The following is a 23,395-nucleotide window of genomic DNA, read 5'->3' on the forward strand; positions in this document are numbered from 1 at the left end:
ATGATGATGATGATGATGATGATGATGATGATGATAATAATGTCTTTAATTTCTATCTTAGGACATAGCTACACAGTAAAATGTGGGTTGTTGTCTCCAATTTTTCCGAGTATGAAACTGAAGCTTGGGAAGGTTAGGTGAGTTCCCAGGGTCACAGCGCTAGTAAGCAGCGGAGTCAAGAGCCAAACTCTGGCTCCATGCCCTGTGCCCTGACCCACTGCGGGCCGGCGTTAGCCAGTTGAGGTCCCAGCGCCCCGACCACATGCCGGCGCAGCGGCCCCAGGCTTGAGCGACCCCACCTGACAAGGTTGGGATTCGCGCGCCGGAGGTCAGGAATGGGGTCTCTGCCCCTCCCCGGGGCGGTGGTCCAGTGACGTCACTGCCTCTTTAAGACCCCCGCCTCCTCCCCGTCCGCACACTCTGCGGCTCCTACGAATCCCTGTGGGTTTCTTCGCAGGTGAGCCTGGGGGAAGTGCCAGTGTTGGAGGGGAAGAGGCGGACTCCTCGAGGAGTGGGGTGCAGGGGGCGTAGCGGCGTGGGTGGGGGTGCGTGTAGAGAACCTGGACTTATCTGGGGGCGGCTATCGGGGCATAGCCCCTGGGCTGGGGTCTGCACCAAAGCCGTAGAACTGATCATGATCTCCTGCAGCCACGGAAGGGTTAAACGCCCCTCCCCCTCTCCCGGGACAAAGGCACCGAAACCCGGGCGCCCCTCCCCCACCTGCGCTGCTCTCTGGGGCAGAGCTCCCCTCCCCCTCACCTACCGGAGCGGACCCTGCAGATACCGCCGCCATTAAGCCCTTCCCTCGGTGCGGCTCCCAGGTTGGGAGCCCACGGACCCTTCTTCCGGCGGGACTCAGAAGGGAAATAGGGATCGAAAGCAGGAGGGGGCGCCCTCGGGCCAAGCCGACCCCGTGGTGTGCGGAAAGAGAAGGGGTCGAGCGCAGGGGTAGGATCTAGGAGGAGAGAGGTGCTGGGTCCCTGGGCCGGCGCTAAGCCGGCCAGAGGCGTGGAGGGCTAACACCGGGGTTGGGATGAGCGCGAGCTGGGGCGCCCCGTCCGATCTCCCCCGAGGTCATGAGCTCCTCCAGGTATGGGCGGGATGCAGATGAGGAGTGCATGGTCTGTCCTCTGGCCACACTGCTGCGGCCGGTGCTAAGCTAAGGTCCGAATCGTGTGCGGGAACTTTAGGTAATGGAGAGCCACAACAGGACCCCGAACAGAACTGACCGCGGAAGCGAGCCACAACACGAAGTGCGATGTGAGGTGGGCAAGTGAGGGGGGCGCGGGCTGCTGCAGAGGAGCCCTTCCGCTGGACACACTCTAAGGGTTTAGGTCCTCTTAGGAGAATTGAGTCCTGAGAGGACGGCATTTTGGGCAAGAAGGCACAAGAAAATGTCCCCTCGGGATGCCTGGGTGGCTCAGGTTGTTAAGCATCTGCCTTTGGCTCAGGTCGTGATCCCAGAGTCTTGGGATCAAGTCCCACATCTGGCTCCCTGCTCAGTGGGGAGCCTGCTTCTCCCTCTCCTCCCCGATCGTGCTCTCTCTCTCTCTCTCTCAAATAAATAAAATCAGAAAGAAAGAAAGAAAGAAAGAAAGAAAGAAAGAAAGAAAAAGAAAGAAAAAATGTCCCCAACCTTGGAGGTATGCTCAGTGTGACCCTGAGGGAGGGCAAAAGACCAAGACCCAGGGGGGCAGCGGGTAGCCATGGGGAAGAAGAGCTTTTGGGTAAGAGGGTGGTCTTTTTCCTTCTTCATTTCTCCTGCCCTTCTGGAGTTTGACGGCGCCTGGGCTGGGCCAAGTAGGGCCAGGCAAGGACAGGGATGAGGGATCACCTGAGACACAAATGTCACTGCCTGCCTGGGGGTATGGAGCCAGGTTGGGGTGAGGGGTTTGGACACTGCTATTGGATGGTGGGAGGAAGCTTGGATTTCTAAGCTTGATGTTGAAACTGACAGTTTTGAGCCTGAAACTCATGGCTAGAGCCAACCCACCCTCTCTGTGCCCCAAGGAGGACATCTGGAAATTGCCCTCTGTTGTTTCTTCCTGTTTTTGCTACTTTGCTGTCTGATACAATGTATGCAAAGTGGCTGGGGCCGTGGACTAGCATTGGTATAGGCTTTATGTCTCATCTGCACTCAAAGCAGCCAGGACTGGGTTGCTTACTCACTCTTAAGTCATGACAATCACATAACCAAGGAAAAAAATTACATGCTAAAACATCAAGTGTTCGTTTTGCCCACGAGAAAGTGAGGCTCAGGGAGAGTGCCCTGCCCATGGTGTACTGAGTCCCTGGGTTGATACTCTTGGTGCCCTGTGTGGGGGCCACAGTCTGTGGCACGAGAGTTAGCGCTCATCGGGAACAAAGGGGTCTGGACCAGCCTGTCTTAACATTAGTCTGCTTCTGTCCCTCCAGTGCAGCTCCTCTCAACCTCAACTTTGCCATGGCTTCTGCTGGTCTGCAAATCCTGGGCGTCATCCTGACACTGCTTGGCTGGGTGAATGCTCTGGTGTCCTGTGCCCTGCCCCTATGGAAGGTGACCGCCTTCATCGGCAACAGCATCGTGGTGGCCCAGGTGGTGTGGGAGGGGCTGTGGATGTCCTGCGTGGTGCAGAGCACGGGCCAGATGCAGTGCAAGGTGTATGACTCCCTGCTGGCACTGCCCCAGGACCTGCAGGCTGCCCGCGCCCTCTGCGTCGTCGCCCTCCTAGTGGCCCTGCTCGGGCTGCTGGTCTACCTTGCGGGAGCCAAGTGTACCACCTGTGTGGAGGACAAGGACTCCAAAGCCCGTCTGGTGCTAGTCTCTGGGATCATCTTTGTCATCTCAGGGGTCCTGATCCTGATCCCCATCTGCTGGACGGCTCACGCCATCATCCGGGACTTCTACAACCCCCTGGTGTCAGATGCCCAAAAGCGGGAGCTGGGAGCCTCCCTCTACTTGGGCTGGGCAGCCTCTGGCCTTTTGTTGCTGGGCGGGGGGCTGCTGTGCTGCACCTGCCCCTCTGGGGGCTCCCGGGGCTCGAGCCATTATATGGCCCGATACTCGGCGTCGGCCGCACATGCCACCCCTCAGGGTGCCCCTGAGTACCCCACTAAGAATTATGTCTAATTCTTGTAAGGGAGTGGAGACTCCCTCGACCGTGGAGCCTAACCCCCTGAACTGGAGACATCAAGATGGTGATCCAGACAGCTTGGGGGTTTTTATCTTTTTTGCTTTTGGTGGGAGGGGTATTTTCAAAATTCATTTGATAACCTAACCAAGGAACCCAAGTCTTTCCTGGGCTGTGCTGTTGATCTTTCTCACCTTTGGATGAAGAAGCCAAGGAGGTGATGCTTCATGGTTTCTGGATCTTTCTCCACGCTGGACATCCCTATCTTGGAGGCCAACTTGGAGCTGTGGGCCAACATAAAGGCTGCCTGCTGTTTCAGCCTGTCCCTGAGTCCCGCCCTACTAGTCAGGCCTCTGGAACCCTGGGGGCTCTTGAGCCTCACGTGGCCTTTAGAAGAGCAGATGATAAGTCACCAAAGAACTGCCCGCCTCCAAGTCTTCTGACCTCTGGCTCCTCTAACTGGAGCCCCATCCCAGCTGTGCTGTAGACCCCCCCTCCCCCGCATCCTCTCACCTTCAGCCCCTGCACACTTCTGCCATGCCTTCCCCACACACTCACCAGTTTTTGCTAAATAAAGCGTGTCTTACTTTGTTGCTTGCTTTGGGTGTTGCTGGGGGACTGGTGGGTGCTAGCCTGGCAGGGGGAAGAGGGGAGCACAAGGGGCTCACCTTCCTTATCCTTGTACCTCACATGGCAAGTGAGTGTCCTGGAGCAGGCCTTGGACGGACAGCCCCAGAGAAGGCCACCTGGTCTTCCCTGCCCAAGCACAGATCAGAAGAGCCAAGGTACAAACTCTGTTTATTCCTAGCTAGCAGGTGTGCACAGAGGGCGGGGTGATTGGCTGGACCCCTGGATGCTGGTGGTGGCCAGGCTGGAGAGGACCCACCCCAGGCAAGGGTCCCCTCCTTATTTTGGAGCCAAGGACATGCTGCTGTTTGGGTGAAGCCCAGGTTCCTGGGGAAGGGGTGGCCCCAGAGGAAGAGGATGGACTGCAGAAGAGGATGGACTCCAGGGGAGGCAGGGGCAGGCCAGCACACCCCATCAGCTCCGGCTTTTCCTGGGTGGAGGTAGGGAAAGGACTTGTGGGGACCCCATTTAAGAGGGTTTGGACTCAGCCAGGGCTGCTGATATCCAGCTCTGTAGCCAGGCCTGATTGGAGCTTCTGGGAAATGGGTTTCGCCCTGGGGGAGGGGTTGGCAGTAGGGGACAACAATCAGAGCAGGGCATCCGGCTCCGAGCTGCAGGCTTCCAGGGACAATTTCCACCTCATACATAGTCCCTCTTGTCCAGCCCAGATGCACCTGAGCGGGAGGGGATGGAGTAACCCAGCCTCGGTCCTCGGGGCCGCTCGATCTGGGGTGGAGGACACGTGCAGCAGAGGAGGCCCCCTCCCAGCATGAGCAGAGCGGCAGCGGCCCAGCCCAGGTAGAGGGAGGCCCCTAGCTCCCGCTTGAGGGCCTCGGCCACCAGCGGGTTGTAGAAGTCCTGGATGATGGCGTGCGCTGTCCAGCAGACGGGGATGAGCACCAGGATGCCGGAGAGGAGGAGGAGCACCCCCGCGGTGAGCACGATGCGGGCCTTGGCACCTTCGTCCTCCACGCAGGTGGTGCACTGGGCCCCTGTGATGGCCACCAGCAGCCCGAGCAGGGCCAGCAGGAGGGCGACAACGCAGAGGGCGCGGGCAGCCTGCAGGTCCTGGGGCAGTGCCAGCAGGGAGTCATACACCTTGCACTGCATCTGGCCCGTGCTCTGCACCACGCAGGACATCCACAGCCCCTCCCACACCACCTGGGCCACCACGATGCTGTTGCCGATGAAGGCGGTCACCTTCCACAGGGGCAGGGCACAGGACACCAGGGTGCCTAGCCAGCCCAGCACAGCCAGGGTCATGCCCAGGAGCTCAAGGCCAGTGGAAGCCATCTGTCCTCTCAGGTCTTCTTAACCCTAGACGGCCTGGTTGACTACAGGGGTGGGTCCGATGTTGCTGGGTGGGGGTCTCGGTGCCCAGCACGAGGGGAAGTCAGTGTCCTCGGCCAGGACCGTCCTCACATCTGTGGGCCTCTTGCAAAGCACCTCTCTTTGAGCCCCTCACAGGTATGTCTCTGACCCCGACACACACAAATCAATCTCACAGCCCTGCTCGAAGGCGTCCTCTCGAGGGTTCCGTTGCCTATCAGATGCCCAGTGGCTGCCGCTCCCGCCACGCTGCAGTCACGTCCTGGCCGCTGCCCCTCTGACCTGGCTTGCAAAGCCCCTCCTGACCCACCTTCAGGCTGAGAAGAGCCTTCCCCGCCAGCAGGCGCAGGCAGTGCACTGTCTGTGGGTGCCACCTGGGGACTCAGCCCGCTCCCAGATGCAGGCGGGGTTTTGAGGCGGAGGCAGGGGAGGGGCAGCGAAGCCGAGACTGGGGAAGCCAGAGCTACAGGGAGAAGGCGGGGCGGGGAGTGGGATGGGGAACCTGGGAGGGGGTACCGCGACCAGAACGGGAAAGGAAAGAAACTCCGTGCCTGTGGGAATGAAGGGACAAAGGAAGGGAGACAGAGGACCAGCTGGGGAGCAAGGAAGGGGGGGAGGATGGAGCTCTGGTAGGCTCGGCAAAGAGAAGTATAGGTTCCGCTGCCCCCCTGAGCCACCGCCTCCTCCCCCAGCAACTCCTCCCTGTAGCCTTTTCATTTCATGGGCAAACACACCCAGATTACCCAGTATCGCACACCCCCAACCCTGCTCATGTCCCCCTGCCCGCCCCAGGAACCCGATCTGTCTCCAGTCTCAGCCCAGTGGCCCTGGCTGCTCTCAAGGGAGGGGCTCCGCCCGCACCGTTCCCTGGGCGACAGGTGCCTGGCGCCCAGCTCAGGTGGCATCACCCAGGCAACGGCCTAGAAAATCCCCCCCCACACTTCTTCCTCAGCTCAGGTGTGCCCTTCCCACCCCCATACTGAAACTGAGGGCCAAGCTGAGCTGCCGAAGGTCTCTAGCGGCCAAGGGATAAAGAGGCTGTTGTGGAAGTAGGGGAGGGGCAGGCAGGGGTCTGCGAGTGAAGGGGGAAGAGTAGCAGACAGAAGCCCTGGATGGGGGTGAAGCCACAGGACCCAAGGCTTTTCCTGAGGAGTAAGTGATCACTCTGGAGGAGACCCCATGGAGGAGGCCAAGGGCATGAAGCCCGGGTGAACCCTGCCTCACAGTCCTCAGGAAACACCCTCCTGCTCCTGAAGACTTCCTCGGAGCCTGTGACTCCCCCTTGTGGGAGGCAACCTGGGACTCACAGACTGTAATTCAAATTCTGCCACCAACTAGGGACAGATCATGGAAGGTCAAGGTCCTTAACCTCCTTAAGTCAAAGACCCCTGTGAGAAATCTTATGGGACCCACAAACATGGGGCCCTCATTTGGGGGGTCATGAACTCCCTCAAGCCCCTTCCTGGGTACTAGGAACTAAGGGAAAAGGAAAGGGGGATGTGGGACGTTGATGAAAATTTCTTCCTTTCATACTTTAATGGGTGGCTGGCGGACCCTCTAAGGCAGAGCTGGGCCCCCATCTGGAAGAGCCTCTCATTTCCACACCTCCTCCTGAGGAGGGCCCCAGGCCTGTCTGCCCTGAGGAGACACCCCTTGACAGCCTGGGAGCTAACGGGGGGTGGGGGGGCCTGGGAGCCGCCTCACCCCCACCCCCCTGCACGCACGGTCACTCACTGTACCCACCGCTCCAGGCCGCTGGGAGTGGTGAGCACTGGGGGCCTCTTCAACCCGTTCAGTGGGGCTTAGACTATAAAGGATTTTAACTTCAAGTGGGGGCACTGCTTCTGGGAATGGGTTTTAGCACTTTGGGGAAGACAGGTTTATACTTTCATCAGATTTGCAAAAGGGTCAGTGACCAAAAAAAAGCTTGACAGAACTGCTCCCCCTAAAATGGAGACTGAGGCCAGCACCCACGAGTGGGTCTGTAGGGTAGACTGCAGTGGCCTGGTGGACATGGTAGGGAGTGGAAAGGGGCCAGAGCCGGCAGTGGCTGGGCCTGCTGGCTCTGATGGGCCTGGGGAATCTCAGGGCAGTTTGTCCAGCTCATCCAGCCCCTGGGGCCCTGGATTTCATTGTGGGGAGGGGCGGCTGAGGAGAACGGCAAATAGAGGCTTGGCCTCGGGGCCTGGAGAAATCCGGACACACAGGTTGAAGCAGTTGTCAGGAGGCAGCAGCAAGCCCAGGTCTGCGAGGGGCCCAGCAACAGTCCCACAGGGCCTGCCATCCTGGGCAGCCCAGCCAGGGGTCTTCTCTCTCTCTAGGGTCAGAGAAAGCCTTGGGCTTAAGGAACCCAACCCATCCTGATTTGCCCCGATAGCTGGTCAGCCTGCAGTCAAGGACCCGTCAGTTCCACAGGCAGGTCTAAACCCCCAGCGTTGTGATAGGACCCGTGGGACGCCTGCGCGCTCGCGCGCGCGCACACACACTCGCGCACAGAGTAAGTGTCCTGCCCGGAAGCGGCACCGGGGACCCTCACTGTTTTAGATCCCAATTCCTCTTGGGCTCAACATGTCAACTCTCCATCAGGGAAGACCTGCGCAACGCCAGGGGTGGCCGGCCACGTGGGAGGTGGTGCTCAGAATCTGAAGACACCACCCTTTCACCCCCAGACCAATCCCTACCAGAACCGTCTGGTGTGGGGGCAGCTTCGGCTTCCTCCCACCTGTCTACTCTTTTCCCTCTTGGGAAGAGGGCACCCCCCCACCCAAGGCCTTCAGGGAGGGTAAACTTGGGACGAGCTGTGGGAGAACAAGGTTGAGAGGTTGTCAGAGGAACCGCCCCCAGGAGGGGTAAGTGGCGGAGGCCGGGTTCCCGCGGCACCCAGGCAGGACAGGCTTCCCACCCTCAGCCCTCCTTAGGCCCTCTCTTGGATCCCCTGGTCCACCTGGACTCAGTGGGATCTGGGAACCAAAGGGTTAAAGTTGGGGCCCAGCAGGGACTGTAAATGGGGCTGGAATGCCATTGATATGGAGAGGTGGGGACTCCTTCGGCGCCGTTACCACCTCAATGGCACTTTAACACGTCCGCTGGAATCCCCACCCCGACCACCTCCGCCCAGGAAGGAGGTGGGGGAGGGAAACCTGCCCCAAGACACTACTGTGGAGGGACACTGAGGCACAGGGGGAGGGGGCGGCGTCGCCCCGCTCACAGCTTCATGGGGTGGCAGAACTGGACCTGATCTTTCTCTGGGAGGGCAGTGGGGTGGGGCCACCCCGGAGGGCGGAAAAAGTTAGGACTGGGCTTAGATGGGGGAAGAGCGGAAGTGGGTATCTCCAATCCCAACATCTACCACGCTTTTAGAGAAAAGTGTGGCCCAAAGACAAAGGAGGGGAACTGAAGATCCGAGAGCCACCATGGTGTCAAGAAGAGTATGGGGTGGGCTTGGGGATGGCACAATACCAAGGGAGCATCAGCCTCGCTTTGGGGAGGTGCCCAAGGCCCCAGACTCTATGGGTAGAAAAGCCAGATCCCCCCGGCCCCTGAACTGCAAGGTGCAGAGGGAACCCTGGGGTCCCATGACAGCTCTCTACCACCATTTTACAGACAAGGAAACAAGCTCAGAGAGCAATGGGAACTTGGCCACAGGTACTTGTGAGAAACAGGGCAAGCCTGAAGGAACCCCAGACCCTGATTTCAAGGCCCAGAGCCCAGAGCTGGAGGGTGAGCTGGGGCTCCTGGTGCCTCTTTCCCCAAAGGCAGCCCAGTAGCCCCTCCCCCACAGACCACCCCACCCACATCCTGCTCCATTCCTCCCCAGCCAGCCTTCCCTCCTTCCCCTGACTCCTCCAGGCCCCCTGCACCCCACACCGGGAAGCCTCTGCATCTGGATCTGAGCACACCAGGAGCCCCCCAGCCCCTCTGCTGCACCTTCACAGTCTGCCCCCCTGCTGTGGCAGCCTAAGGACTCTGGGTCAGACCTTGCTGTGCAAGTCACAAGTGCAGTAACCTTGGCTGCCTCCTGGCTGTAAAATGAAGGGAGAAGTCTGCCTTGCCTACCCCCAGGGTCACTACAAGAATTCGCCCAGGCAGGGAGCACCCCACGCACATTGGGGATCACTATAGGGACTGACTTGGCAAGAGAGCATTTTGTTAACAGCATCATGGCCGTTTCACTCGTAAACCTAGTCAGACTCCATGGTAACTGTCAGCTTTCACCTAGGAGCAGTTATCCATCTGGGGGTTCAGAGGGTGGGGTCGCCGCTCACCTCAGTGCTGTGATCTTTAAGATTAGAGTACATTCAGTCTTGTCCTTCCTGTTGAGTCTGAGTCTTAGCGGAGAGAGAAGAGGAGAGCTGCGGGATGTAAAGGGGGTGGAGGAAGCAAGCCAGCAGGCATGGGAACTCCGCCATATTTCAAAAAAGGGGAAAGGGAGTCATCAAGGTACTTAGTGCCTTTGGCTCCAGCTGGAAGGACTGCAAGGGCACCCAAGGCTCCAGGTCAGCAAGAGATAGGGTGTCAAAAACAGTGGCTGGGGAAGCTGGGAAGGCAGCTCTGGAGGCGGGCCAGGCCCCTGGGGAGAGGACACTGCCTCTATGGATTGCATGGTGGCCCCCAACACTATGGCCAGGTATTAAGCCCTGGAACCTGTTAGTGTGGCCTTATTTGAAAACAGGGTCTTTGCAGTTTTAATTAAGATACATTAAAAACCTCAAGATGAGATCATTCCGGATTCAGGGTGGGCCCTACACCCAGTGACAGTTGTCAAAAGAGTAAGACAGGAAGATCTGAGACACAGACACAGGGTAGGCTATGTGAAGACGGGAGGCTGAGGCTGGAGGGACAAGGCCACAAGCCAAAGAACACCAGGGGCCACCAGGAGCTCCGAGAAGCAAGGGAGGATCCTCCGCAAGAGCTTTGGGAGGAGCACAGCCCTGCAATGCCTTGATTTTGGAGTTCTGGTCTCCAGAACCTTGAGAGAATAAATTCCTTTTATTTTCAGCTGCCCAGTTTGTGGTGATCTGCTACAACAGTCACGGGAAATTCACATACTGCCTTTCTTGCTGGTGGGTCCCAGGCGCTCAGAGGTTGCCCACGGTCAAGCTGGCTTCCTGATACCACTCCTGAGCTGCAGAGGAGCCCATTGAGATAGGACATCTGCCTGGTTACCTGAGACCAAGCCACCTGAGTAACAAAGGGAACTTTTATTCTGGGTTGTACACGCTGGGGAGAACCTGGCAGGGTGGGGGTGGAGGAGAGGGCGAGCAAAGGTGGGGGGAGAATAGGGGCTTCCTTTCATGACTCACCTTGGGAACTTTACCGTCCAGCTGGGGGACGACCTAGCCCTTGCCTGTGATGCTGCGGCTCCAGGGCCCAGTATCGGCTGTCCACACCACTGTTTTCCCGGGGCACCCAAGGGTTCCTTGGATCCATCTCAGTTCAAAGTCTGACTCAAGACTTGTAAGGCCGGTGCGGGTTCCCAGAAGCCACACACACGTGGTGGGGCAGAGCCTTAGTGATGGCACCCAAACCCTTAGCTTTATAGGGGAAATGAGACATTTTGCGGGCCCAGTCAGAGCATTTCAAACTCTTGTTTTCATTTCCTCGAGCCAAGTGGGGTGGGCCCCCGCCGCGACGGGTCTGATAAGCAGCCCACTTATCGGCACAGGGGATGAGTTACATTCTCAAATAACTAGGCAAGAGGCTTGCTGTAGGGCAGTAGGGAAAAATGGAATAAAGACCCTATTCTTAAAACCAGTTTATTTTTAGACTTGCTCCTTCCCCTGAGCTGGGCCGCTCCTCTGACACTCCCTCCGTCTTTCCCAGTCCAGGCTCTGACCCACACTTTTTTTTTTTTTTTTTTTAAAGATTTTATTTATTTATTCGACAGAGATAGAGACAGCCAGCGAGAGAGGGAACACAAGCAGGGGGAGTGGGAGAGGAAGAAGCAGGCTCATAGCAGAAGAGCCTGATGTGGGGCTCGATCCCAGATCGCCGGGATCACGCCCTGAGCCGAAGGCAGACGCTTAACCGCTGTGCCACCCAGGCGCCCCTGACCCACACTTTCTGAATCCGCCAGTGGGGAAGGCGATGAGGGCGCCCAGCCCGGGCGTCCCAGGCGGGGCTGCCTACTCACCCGCCCGCAGCCCCTCGGGGTCGACGGTCTCGGAAGGGCCGGGCCTTCAGCAGGGAGGCGACAGGAAGAGGTGCGGCGGCGGCATTGGCTGAGGCGGCGGCGGGAAGGCGGGCAGCAACCAGGGGGCGCGGGGCGCGGGTGGCGCCAGCAGGCTGGAGGGCGAGGGCCGCGCGGGCAGCGGCGGCAGCGGCTGGGGGGGCGACTCGGCAATGAGCGGCGGGCGGCCACGCGCGCCCACGGGCCCCGGCGTGGCGGCGACCGCGGCTTCGGGCAGCGGCGGCAACGGCAGGTGCGCGGGCGGCGGCGCGGGCGCGGGCAGGCGCGGCAGGTCCTGCAGCGCTAGCGCGGCGGCAGGCGGCGCGGGCACGCAGGCCTCGGGCGGCAGCTCGGGCAGCACCAGGTGGGCGTCGGGGCCCCAGGGCGCCAGGGGCTCGGGGCGCAGTGGAAGCGCGGGCAGAGGCGGCAGCTCCGCCAGGGCGAGCGCCGAGGGCGGCGGCGGCGGCGCGGGGCTCAGGCTGGGCGGCAGGCCGGGCAGCGGCGGGTGCGGCAGGGACGGCGCGGGCGGCGCGGTCAGCGACAGCGACGCGCGGGCCCTGCCCAGCCGCGAGTGGGCGCGGACGCGGGCTAGCCGCGGGTTCGAGCGGGCGCGGGGGAGCCGCGCCTCCAGCTTGGCAGCCGCTGCCGCCCCAGAACCCGGCGCCCGCCTCCCACCTCTACCGCGTCCTTCCCACGGGTGGCCACGCGCCGCGCAGTGACCCGCCCAGCCAATCACGGGCCGGCGCGCCGGCTGCCTTCGCGTGGGTCCCGCCAGCTGACACGAGCTACTCCTGGCGGCCAATCAGAGGCGGCAGCGCACTCTATCAGGGTCTTCTTCCCGCCCTCCAGCAGTCCCAATCATGGCGTCCCTCGGTGCCGCAGGCCCCACCCCCCACCGGCCCCACGACCAGGCGCTGCACACGCGCAGTTGGCGCCCCCACCTGGCCTTAGGGTCCACTGAGCTGCTGCACCCTCGCGGCGCCCAGCGAGGTTTGCCCTTGGTGTCTCTGGAATGAGAACTCTGGGCATGGGTCAAGACCTATGCAGATTCCCATTCAATAATCTTAAAGAAAAGATAATTCAAAACCAGAATCTGATGACATGGAGTATTTACGTTATTGTTAACAAACGGCATAAATGACCAATGGTGACAATCATAAAAAAGGACAGAATGGTCAATCTCTTTAAAATCGGAATATAGAGGGGCGCCTGGGTGGCACAGCAGTTAAGCGTCTGCCTTCGGCTCAGGGCGTGATCCTGGCGTTATGGGATCGAGCCCCACCTCAGGCTCCTCCGCTATGAGCCTGCTTCTTCCTCTCCCACTCCCCCTGCTTGTGTTCCCTCCCTTGCTGGCTGTCTCTATCTCTGTCAAATAAATAAATAAAATCTTTTAAAAAATAAAATAAAATAAAATAAAATCGGAATATAGAAACCTTTATTAGAATAATATTAGAACATTTCTAGGTGGGTTAGGAAGGATATCACACATTGCCCTCACTGAGACAGTCCGCTGGGTGGCCCCTGTGCTCAGAGATTGGGTTCTAATCCAGTTCTCCAGTGTTAACAAAAATTCAACTGAGTAAATTTGCAGATTTAATCGGCTTTAAGCGATTCAAGACTCGGGAGGCATCTGATCCACCAAGTAGAAGGGAGCGAGTGGTTGAATGGGACTGGCCTGTCTCTGAGTTAAAAGTTCAGAGCAGCAGGTCAATCCCCAATTGTGCAACCTCCGTTCTGGCCCAGGTAAAAAGAGCACTTTGCTTCCGCATTTCTGGGCAAGCAAATTTGTAATCACGGGATAAGAAAAAGCAGCAATCCAGTAGCACTAATATGGATAGTGGATTAGTAACTGGCTTTTTAAAACATTTGAAAGCGTTCAGTAATCTGAGATATTAAATATCTGATTTATTCATTTCCAAGAGCCCCTTAAGTGCTTAGGAAGAAGTGACTGATTGGATTTGTAGATCAAGGAGATTCTGTGTGTAATTGAAGTGTGTAAGGGAATTGAGTTAATCAGGTTTGTAAGACATGCTAAATATTCAGGGGGAAGTCAGATCTGTCAAACTAATAATCTAACAGCATTAATCAGAGGATGTGAAAGTGCGTTTTATATCCAAATTATAAAATTAATCAGTACAATAACATTGGGAAGCAAGTGGGAGGCTTAAGAGAAAAAGATTTTTACTTTATTATTTTTTTTTTGAAGATTTTATTTATTTGAGAAAGAGAGATAGACCGAGTGTGCACACAGAGGGAGAGGGAGAAGCAGACTCCTCACTCAGCGTGGAGCCCAACATGGGGCTCAGTCCCAGGACCCTGGGATCATGACCTGACCTGAAGGCACGTAACCCACTGAGCCACCTAGGCGACCCAATATTTTTACTTTAAATAACTAATAAGTTCTTTATAAATGTAGACATAAATTAGGCACAGATCCCTTCTCTAACTTGGTTGTGGCTCCCCCGCTAGACTGCGACAGAGTGCTGTCCCGTTTATGAAACGGATGAATTAGGTGGTGGCCCGGGCTGCCTCCACCCAGCCAGTGATAACCCCCAGCACAGCACACAGAGGCAAACAGGGAAGCATGTCGCCTTTATTAATATTTTCAGCCCGCAGGAGACCCCAGGCCAGAAGCCAAGCCCCAGGGTCTGGCCGTCCTCGCCCAACACACCAGGCTGTGGTACAGAGGCACTCAGGATGGGCAGTGGAAGGGTCTTGGTGCTCAGCATTTCCCAAGAGGGCAGTGGCCTGGGAAAAGATAGGGCCCTGGTGAGGTCTGGACCCCTCTTCATCTCCCAGGGGACCTGAGCCCTGTCCCTCCTCTGGTCTCTCAGATCAGTCACTCAGCAGATAACCTAAGGTGACCTGAGAGCCTCCTGTCCCTCCCAAGGGCTGGGACAGCCCAGTGCAGCCTGGAAGGGCAACGATGGTGGCACAGGGCAAGTGGGGGACAGGGTCACCGTGACCCCTCTTACCTCCATAGCTATTTTCCAGTGGGCCACTGCTGCCTCTCTTCACCTCAGGGCTGCCTAAGGCACAGACAAGCCAGGGCAACAGTTCACTAGAGGACTTCAGAGTCCTGCCTTCCCCAGGTTCACCCCAGGCCCCAGGAGACTGCCACTCACCGAAGGGTCCAGGGCCCAGCTCTGGCCTCAGCTGTCCATAGGTCGCTGGGGGGAGGGACAGAAGGTGTGAGCATTGAGTCCCCAGTGGCCTTCACTCAGGGTCTGTCACTTCCCCATCTTGGTCTCGTGTCTCCTGCTCCACCTGTCTCTCCTCAAACCCTAGCCATTCCTGCCTAATCCCTCCTGTCCGGGTCCTACGTCTTCTCTACAGGGCTGTGGGTGCACCTAGGCCCAGGACCCAGCTCCCTACAGCCACCCCTGACAAGCCCACGATGCTCTTCCACACACCCCCTTACCTGGTTGGCTCCCGATCCCTGGATATGCACCTCCAGTCCCATATCCAGGCTTTAAGGCAAGCCCCCAGGGCTGCAGGGAGGGCCAAGAAGAGCCCCTTAGGGCCCCGGCCTGACCTGTAGAAGGAGAGCTACTGTGGGCACCCCTGCCCATCAGTGCGGGACATCCAGGATGCTGCAAGCCCCCAGGCCCTCAGAGGGCCCTGCCGAATTGGCTTGGTCCCCACGTCCCTTGCCAGGGTTCACCCCTTAAACACTCATTTCCTACCATTTCCTTCAGGGCCTGGAACTGCTGCTTTGGGGTACACTGGTGCTTCCTCCCCATACCCTGCAAGAGATCCAAGTGATTCCTGCCCAGCCCCTGGATGTCCCTCCCCCTTAGCCCCTGCACTCTGTCCTCTGTCCCCGACTCACCATTCCTTTTTTTTTTTTTTAAGATTTTTTATTTTATTTATTTGACAGAGATAGAGACAGCCAGCGAGAGAGGGAACACAAGCAGGGGGAGTGGGAGAGGAAGAAGCAGGCTCATAGCGGAGGAGCCTGATGTGGGGCTCGATCCCATAACACTGGGATCACTCCCTGAGCCGAAGGCAGATGCTTAATGACTGCGCCCCCCAGGCGCCCCCCAACTCACCATTCCTAAAGCCATTGGCCCCGGGGAACTCTGGAGGAGGGAGGAGAAGGTCAGAGACGAGTAGTCCCTGAGTCCAGGGCCCCACACCCCACCCCAAAACTCCCAGGCACCTGGCTGCAGGTGGGCCTCAGGGAAGACCCCAGCTCCCAGACCGTTCCCGTAAGCAAAACCTGCAAGACAGCAGTGGGAGAAAGGCTGGGTGAGTCGGGGGAGGGAGGGGCTCAGGGTGACCAGCTCATGGAGAGACAGGAGGCGGCAGACAGACAGACTGACTGAGGCAACCCAGAGAAGGCCTCACACGCATTCCCCCCATGCTCAACCAGCTAACCCTGTGCAGCCTCTGGGGCCCCACCTTCTGGAAGCCTCTCCTGGCCTCCCTCTAGGCAGCTTCCCTTTCCACCCCAGGACTGGACCTCAGTGTGCCACTCGACCCTCACCTGACACATGGTGGCACCTGTCTCTGGCCGTCATTGTGGCCTACTGCAGAGTGAATGCATGCTGGTTCACTAAGGAAAGAGCCAGCCACGGCAAGAGAAAAGGACAAGGACAAGCAGGGATTGCCACAGGGAAGATACGAGCTTGCACCCAAAGGGTCCAGGGGGCTCACCAACTTTCTGAGGCTTGAGGCCACCACCAAAGCCTGAGAGAGGAAATGGGGGGCAGACATGGAGAAGTCAGAGATAGCCGAAGTCTCTGCCTCCCCTCTTCCTGAGCTCGGGGACAGGAGAGGAGGGCAGGGGAAGGGCCTCCTTACCCAGTTCTGTTCCTAGTCCATAGCCATTCAGGGGCTGGTATCCTGTGAGGAGAATGGAGATCAGTGGAGAGCACTCAGACTTTCCCTAACTCCTTGGGGGCCAAGTATGGACCTTAGGGGCTCTGAGGAGGAAGAAGGGATACTCCCTATCGATAGGGAAAAGAACCAGAAGAAATGGGCTTAGAAAGCAGCAAGAGAGACTGCAGGTAGACTAGGGGAGGGACTTCCTGGCCTTAAGGAACCTGAACAGCTGAGGCAGACTGGGCCCAAGGTGGAGTGACCCTGATCTGGCCTGGGGATGGGGCAGACAGAGTCATACCTGCTTTCTGAGGTTTCAGCCCCCACTGGATGGCTGGAGTCGGTGCTAGGGAGAAAGCCATGGGATAGGAGTGAGTTTAGGGCAAGGAGGGTTGGGAACGCTGCAGCCTGCCCTGGGGGAAGGGGCTGGGGAGAGCTGCCATAATGGGGGTCCTCTGGAGTCTCAGGGCCAGAGTTTAGGCTTTCCCTCAGCTGGCTCTGTGACAAGCCTCAGTCTCAGCTAGACAATGGCCATGGGGGGTTCTGAGCAGCCCAGCTAGACCCAGCCCCTCCTGGGACCAGGTATCCCCTGGTGCCCTGCAGGCCCCCTACTCCATACTGACCTGGGAGCTTGCCGTTCTGCCCTGGGGGAGAGGGCTGAGATTTGGGGCCCCAGCCGCCCCCTTTATCAGATGGGACCCCCAAAGTGGGAGGCCTGGGGAGAGGCAGTGTAGGGACCCTCCCATTGCAGGGACCTAGATGGGGGAGGGAGGGGGAGGGCAGTGAACCCAGGCTAGCGTCTGCCCCAGGCCATTCTCCCAGCCTCAGCCTGTAGTGACTCCCAGGGCAGACACAGCCTCCAAGGGGGGGCCACTGGCTAGACCAGAGAAAGCCGCACTCCCTTGGTGCTTGGGGGACAAGGGGACCCACACACCTAACATGGCTCCTGCTGTTGACGCACCTACACCCTCTGCCTTCCGGCAGCATCCCTCCTGCCTCTCTCCTGGTGCGCCTCCCTTCACCCCCAGCCCTGCCCCAGGAGCCTCACCTGGCTGGGCCCCTGCCCCATTTCCGTTGCCATATCCTGGGGAGAAAAAGCAGGGATATGAGGGTAGTAATTTGTGTGGGGAGGGTTCTGGAAGGAGGCAGGAGGAGGTGCAGGATAGAGATGGGGAGTCTCTCACTTGCCTGGCTTTTGAGGTTTCACACCCCCTCCCAGAGCTGCAGGAGAGACAGGTCCCCTCGGACCTCAGACCTCAAGCTCCTAAGAAAGAGCCCCGTCTCCCCTCCTGAAGCCCCCACTGCACTCACCTGCTGGGAGCAGCAGCCCAGGCCCTGGCATGTATCCTGGGGGGGAAGCAGGCATGAGGGCTAGGGCTGGGGGGGCAACTGCAAGGCAAGGGAGGAGAAGGGCAGGGATGGGCTCACCTGGCTTTGGAGGGCTCAAGCCCCTTCCCAGGGCTGGGGAGAGATAGAAACAGGCTGAGTGACAGCTGGACCCCACCCTGCCCCCTTCTCTTCCCCAGAACCCAACTCTGCTTCATGGGGCCCTGTGCCCCCCTCCTCCCCTGGACCCCCTCCTCCCAGCACTGGAGGGCCTGCCCCTGCCTCCCTCACCTGGTGGGGCCCCCTGGCCTGGGAAGACTCCAGCTCCCAGCCCATTCCTGTAAACTGGGAGAGAGGATGTGGGTTGTAAGGGGGAAAGCAGTGAGGGGAATAGACGGTTTCTGGGGGTGGAGAGCAGTAGGGGCCCGATTCTAACACTGATCCCAATTCTGGAATTTTCCCACAGCACCAAGCAGTTCTCTCAACACCAGCTGGGTGTCTGACAACATAACTCAGTCCTGACACCGGCCCCCTGCGGACAGCCTCAGACCCCACAGGTTAAGGGCTCAGTTCCCCACCCCCCATTTCAGGCACCACCCCAGCCCAGGTGGCCACTGGCTATAAACCCAACCCCTTGGGTGTGACTGGTTTGTTAGAGCAGCTCAGAGAACTCAGAAAAACCGTTTCCTAACTAGAATACAGGCTTATGATAAAGGTTAGAACTCAGAACCAGCTGATGCAAGAGAAGAAGAGCCCAGGCACGTGGCAAGGCCTGAGGGGCCTCCGCCCTCCCCGCACTATCACGGGGTCACCCACCCAGAAGCTCTCCTGACTGGCCCTTTCGGGTTTTTAGGGAGGCCTCGTTACACTGGCACGGCTGGTGACCCTTTCCATCTCCAGCCCGGCCCCCTCCCCAGAGGTCAAAGGGTGGCACCAAAAGTTCCAACCCTCCCATCACATGGTGGGTTCCCCTGGCAACCAGCCCCCAACCCCAGGTGACTTAGGGGCTCTCCAAAAGTTACCTCATTAACATAACAAAAGACCCCTCTACCGCTCTCCTCACTTAGGAAATTCCGAGGCTTTGAGGGGCTCTGTGCTGGGAACTGGAGACCGAATATTTATTTATTTATTTATTTATTTATTTATTTATTTATTTATTTATTTTTCTTTTCTTTTCTTTTCTTTTCTTTTCTTTTCTTTTCTTTTCTTTTTAAGATTTTATTTATTTATTTTGACAGAGAGAGAGACAGACAACGAGAGAGGGAACACAAGCAGGGGGAGCGGGAGAGGAAGAAGCAGGCTCATAGCGGAAGAGCCTGATGCAGGGTTCAATCCCAGGACCCTGGGATCATGCCCTGGGCCGAAGGCAGACGCTTAACAAATGAGCCACCCAGGCGCCCCCGAATAGTTATTTCTTATTAGAAGTCACAGTACCACGGGGAGGAGGAAGGCTTTACCTGGCTTCCTTGGTTTCCCGCCCTCACTGATGCCTGAAGAAGAGATGGGAGCAGGTGAGCGACCTACTCCCCATCTCTGGGCCTCTCACCCCAGCTCCCACTCCCCTACCTGGTCCGTAGCCCATGGGAACCGCAGGGCCTGTGGGGACGGAGAGGCTCAGATACGGAGGGCGAGGGGGAGGGGGACCAGAAACCCGGGGCCTCCTGGGCCTCCTGCCAGGGCTATTCCAGCACCAGCCCCACCCTCTCCCCAGAACACAGCCGGGTGCGGACCAGCGCTCCCCACCAGGCCCGCCTCTCCTCTCCCCTCAGAACCTCCTCTGTAGCCTTTGTGAGCTTGAGGGCCCCTGGGGGGAGGAGGGATGAGCAGGGGTTGGGGCTGGCGCCCAGCCAGAACCAGGGGTCCTAGAGGCCCCGCCAGCTGCTCCTGCCAGGCCTGGAGGAAGGCGGGAGATGACGCCCACACTTGCACCCCCCCCCCCAGCCCCACCAGTCTCACCTGGCTGGGCTCCCAGCCCATTGCCATTCCCGAATCCTGGTGGGGACAGAAGGACAGGGGGTGTGAGTGGGGGCAGGAGCACTCAGGGTTTGGGGGGAGGTGGAGGCTGATGTCGACCCCACCAGACCTCTCCTCAGGGTCCCCTGCACCCCCAGTTCCTGCTTTTCTCCCAACTCCTGGGACCCAGACCTGGCTGCCCTCCCGCGGCTGGGCTCCTGGTCCGGGCGATGTGAGGGGCAGGGTTTGGAGGGGTTCCAGAGGAGCTAGGACAGAGCTGGGCAGCCTGGGGCAGGGCAGCGGTGGGCAGGTGAGGCAGTGGGTGCGAGGTCGTCTCCTCCTCCCCATGCCTCCCTGGCCACAGGCTAAGCTCTCCACCTCCCCACCATGGGGAAGCCAGCCCTCTTCCTTCCTCTCTCCCTGCTAGAAGCCTAGGCTGGCCCCTGGGAAGGCCATGCCTCTGGCGGTTCTCCGATCCTAGAGAATGACAGGGAGGCTGAGGAGGGGCTGCTCTGGCTTTAGGGGGTTCACGGATACAGACAAGACCAGGGCAGACTCACCTGGCTTCTGGGGCTTCATGCCCCCGCCAAAGCCTGGAGAAGACACAGGAGCAGGTGAGCGGCCCGGGAGCCCTGTCTGAAGGCCTCCCCAGGGTCCTCCCCACTCTGCTCCTACCTGCTCCATATCCGTTCTGGATCACTAGGCCTGTGAGAAGAGGAAGGGTGAGTTGCGGGATTTGGGATCCAGCTGAGGGAGAGGTGAAGGTGCCCCCTTCAGAGCCAAGCCTGAAAGCTGGAATCCTGGAGGCTTTCTCTTAGTGCTCCCTCAATTATTTACCAATCCTGCCCCTACAAGGCCTGGAGGGAGATGGGAGAGGACGCCCAGATGCGGACCTCCAAATCCCAGCAGTCTCACCTGGCTGGGCTCCCAACCCATTGCCGTTCCCGAATCCTGGGGGACAGATGGGGGCTGTGTGAATGGGGGAGGGGAGCTTAGGGTTTAGGGGTGGAGAGAGATAGGCAGGGGTGAGGCTCACCTAGCTTCTGGGGCTTCATACCCCCTCCAAAGCCTGGTGGAGACAGGGAGCAGATGAGGGCCCAGTCCCTGTCTCCGGGTGTCCCCAGAGCCCTAGAATGTGCCTACCTGGTCCGTAGCCATTTTGAGTTGCAGGACCTGATGGAAGGCAAGAGGGACTCTGGGGCCAGCCTCTCTCGGAGGCTCCCCTGGGATCTGGCCCCTGTGGCTCCAAATCCAGTGCCTCCCCCACCCAGTTGAGCCCCTGCCCTCCCCCTGGGGCCCGACTCCCTGGGGAGCCTGAATGTCACCCCCGCTGCCTGGGTCCCATCTGGTCAGGCGTCACAGCCACCATGTGCATCAGCCAGCCAGGGAGGCCGACTCTGTGACACGGCTTTGCGCCACCAAGCCCAGGGTGCGTACTAGCTCCCCCCCCACACCGCTGGCCTCTGAGCTGTTTCCAGAGCCTGGACCCTCTCTGGTGCTCTCTTGGAGGCCCCGGCTCAAGCACCCACAGATTTTTCAGGGGGCCCCAGCCAGCGGTCCTCTCCCTGGCCTCCGCCTCCTCTTCCCCAAATGCTCCTGGCTCCCCACCAGTGCACCCCCTGGCCACGTGTACTCACGCTCCTTTCCTGTGCACCCACCTCAGCACCACCACCCCCATTCTGGAGGGGCCTGTCTCCCACCTGGCCATCCCTTGTGGTCCGGTGAACTAGTGATGCTCATACCAGGTGGGGGAGGTGGCCGTGGCAAGCAGGTCTCACGTGCCTTCTGTGGCTTCAGCCCTCCCAGGCATGGGGAAGACCAGGAGACTGTCGCTGTGTCCCCCCGGCCCCTCCTCCTCTCTTGGATCCTAACTAGACCTGGGCCGCCTCAGTGACCCCCACGCTCCTAGGGCTCCAGAGCCTCACCTGGTTGGGCTCCTGCTCCTGGGAAGGCGCCACCTTCCAGCCCATTCCCATTCCTGAATCCTGGGGAGACAGAACAAGAGGATTTAAGGGGGATCACGGGCTTGGGAGCAGAGACAAAGAGATAGCTGACAGGGAGACAAACAGCGGGGCTCACCTGGCTTCTGTGGTTTTCCACCCCCTCCAAAGCCTGGGGTACAGACTAGCAGGTGAGGGACCCAGAAGCCTAGCCCTGGCTCCCAGCTTCAACCCCATGCCCTTGCTACCCTGGTCCACAGCCATTCTGAGCATGGAAAAGCGGGGTGGCCCTGATTAGGCCCCCAGACTCCCCCACCCTGCTGCCTGGATCCCTGACGTCCCCTCACACATCCTTCCTTTCAGCCTGGCTACCAGAGTGGGGGAAGGGGTCATGGGCCTGTGGCTGGAGAGAGGCTGGGGAGGCAGGCAGCAAGGGACCCACCCCCCAGACCTCTCCCCACAGCTGTCCTGGGTCCCTCTGACCCACACTTCCTAATGCCATGTGGGCAGAGCCCAGCCTCCTCAAGGCCTCCCAACAGGTCCTGGAACCCAAAGTGGTTTGCTCTAGCTTAAAACGCCAAGGGTATGCCCCACTGCAAGGTTAAAGCCCCCCAGGACTGGGCATATGGGCTGCCCCGGGACAGGCACTTGAACGCCAGCAAAATTAATGAGCCCCTAAGAGCCCCTCTGCTAGGAACAACAGCATGGGCTGGACCCTGACCTCTCCAGTCACGTGCCCCCGCCCCAGCTGCCCCAGCATGGCTGGGCCCCCAGCCATTGCCAGCGCTGCAGCCTAGAGAGGAAAAGCAGTGTGAGGCATGGCCTCGGGGAGGAGAGTCAGGGACTGGGGGATGGAAGGCAGGGCCTGGGGAAACACCCAGAGCCACGGAGCCACATGTGGACCTCATCCCACCCTATTCTCCCCCCAGAAATCAGTTTTCTGCCCTCCAGTCCCTGACCTCCCTAGCTCCTCCCCAGAAGCCCAGCTTGGCCCAGGTGCCCTCACCTGGCTGGGCTCTGACTCCCATGCCATTCCCATTGCCAAATCCTGCAAGACAGCAAAAGAGAGTAGGGGGAGGCTGGAGACCAGGTGGAAGACAGAGACATCAGGACAGCATGCGGCTCACCTGGCTTCTGAGATTTCACACCCCCTCCAACTCCAGAGAAAGGGTCAGGGACCAGGTGAGGGAGCGCAGAGCTCCCTTGAACCCCCACATCCATGCCTATGTCCCCCAGTCCCCACCCCGTACTTGGTCCCTGGCCACCATTCTGAGCCACAGGGCCTGTGGAGAGAGGGCGGGCAGGGCTGGATCTGGGCCAGTGGGGCTGCTCTGGGGGGTACCCCTCGGCGGGGTAACACATGCCCAAGCCGGGGACATGGAGAGGGGACGCTCTCCCCTCACCTGGCTTCTGAAGATTCATTCCCCCTCCCAGGCCTGGGGAGAAACAAAGAGGCTTCCCCGCCCCAACTTTCTCCCTTATTTATTCCCTGTTCCAACACTACCTCTCCTCCCCCTTTTCCCTCCCTGGGCTCAGGCTCCAGGTGTCCTCACCTGGCTGGACTCCCAGTCCTGGGAAGGCACCAGCTCCCAGTCCATTTCCATATACTGGGGAGAGAGAGCCAGAGGGAATAAGGAAGAGGGTGTCAAAGGGAGCCAGACAGAGGGCAGGGTGGAGGGAGGAGTGGGCATGGACTGGGCGTCTCACCTGGCTTCTGGGGTTTCACACCACCTCCAAAACCTGGGGAGAGAGATGTGGTAGATGAGGGGATCCCAGGGACCCAGCCTCTTCCTGGGGCTCCAGGGCCATGCTGAGCTGAGGGGTGAGGCAAAGGGCTTTTGGGGTCCAAGCTGAGATGGGAGTGAAAAAGGGGTGCCCTTCTCTCCTCCCTGAAACTTTAATGGTCCTTCTCGTCCACCTCCAATGAGTCACCCATTCTGCCCTGGGGGAGCCTGGGAGAAGACCCTCTCAATGCTGGCCCAGCCTTATCAGCCCCGTGCTCTTCTCCCACCTTACCTGGCTGGGCCACAGCACCTGGGAAGGCCCCTGCTGCCAGCCCATTTCCATTTCCAAACCCTGGGGAATAGGGCAGGAGGGGGTCAGGGAGGAATAAGGGA

The 23,395-nt window shown here is 59.2% G+C and overlaps 3 protein-coding genes across 6 annotated transcripts; 1 reads left to right on the top strand and 2 right to left on the bottom strand.

Moving 5' to 3' along the window:
- Positions 1–2,443: 2,443 nt before the first annotated feature.
- On the top strand, positions 2,444–3,109 carry CLDN6 (claudin 6). The gene has a single exon (XM_008696774.1). The coding sequence runs from the start codon at positions 2,444–2,446 to the stop codon at positions 3,107–3,109; it is 666 nt and encodes a 221-aa protein (XP_008694996.1).
- Positions 3,110–4,376: 1,267 nt separating this feature from the next.
- CLDN9 (claudin 9) lies at positions 4,377–5,030 on the bottom strand. The gene has a single exon (XM_008696773.1). It carries the CDS (start codon positions 5,028–5,030, stop codon positions 4,377–4,379), a length of 654 nt encoding a protein of 217 aa, XP_008694995.1.
- An 8,596-nt stretch (positions 5,031–13,626) lies between these two features.
- Positions 13,627–23,351, bottom strand: LOC103668506 (collagen alpha-1(III) chain-like). Of its 4 annotated transcripts, XM_040635457.1 has the most exons (24): positions 23,295–23,351; positions 22,986–23,018; positions 22,832–22,885; positions 22,285–22,326; positions 21,264–21,323; positions 20,482–20,511; positions 20,014–20,407; positions 19,899–19,931; positions 19,342–19,377; positions 18,952–18,981; positions 18,843–18,875; positions 17,677–17,730; positions 17,371–17,520; positions 17,108–17,143; positions 16,361–16,405; positions 16,042–16,083; positions 15,895–15,927; positions 15,398–15,457; positions 15,288–15,317; positions 14,922–14,981; positions 14,657–14,770; positions 14,361–14,405; positions 14,211–14,264; positions 13,627–13,983 (listed from the first exon to the last, which is right to left on the bottom strand). In XM_040635457.1, the coding sequence occupies exons 8-24, from the start codon at positions 19,915–19,917 to the stop codon at positions 13,958–13,960; spliced, it is 867 nt and encodes a 288-aa protein (XP_040491391.1). In that variant the 5' UTR covers positions 19,918–19,931; positions 20,014–20,407; positions 20,482–20,511; positions 21,264–21,323; positions 22,285–22,326; positions 22,832–22,885; positions 22,986–23,018; positions 23,295–23,351; the 3' UTR covers positions 13,627–13,957. The 4 variants fall into 4 exon arrangements, with proteins under 4 accessions (XP_040491391.1, XP_040491389.1, XP_040491390.1 ...); XM_040635455.1 differs by having other exon boundaries at positions 13,627–14,405; positions 17,371–17,406; positions 17,488–17,520; XM_040635456.1 differs by having other exon boundaries at positions 14,211–14,405.
- Between the last annotated feature and the right edge of the window lie 44 nt (positions 23,352–23,395).

Source organism: Ursus maritimus, unplaced genomic scaffold, assembly GCF_017311325.1.
Source record: "Ursus maritimus isolate PB19 unplaced genomic scaffold, ASM1731132v1 scaffold_2, whole genome shotgun sequence".
NCBI lineage: Eukaryota > Metazoa > Chordata > Mammalia > Carnivora > Ursidae > Ursus > Ursus maritimus.

Bases quoted from the DNA above. Each gene is read 5' to 3' on its own strand.
- CLDN6 (XM_008696774.1), top strand. From the start codon at position 2,444: ATGGCTTCTGCTGGTCTGCAAATCCTGGGCGTCATCCTGACACTGCTT.
- CLDN9 (XM_008696773.1), bottom strand. From the start codon at position 5,030: ATGGCTTCCACTGGCCTTGAGCTCCTGGGCATGACCCTGGCTGTGCTG.
- LOC103668506 (XM_040635454.1), bottom strand. The intron at 18,876-18,951 runs GTAGGGGAGTGG...TCTCTTCTTCAG, and splicing joins TCCCATGGGCTACGGACCAG to GCATCAGTGAGGGCGGGAAA. The intron at 14,771-14,921 runs GTAGGAAATGAG...CTCCTTCTACAG, and splicing joins TCCAGGCCCTGAAGGAAATG to GTCAGGCCGGGGCCCTAAGG.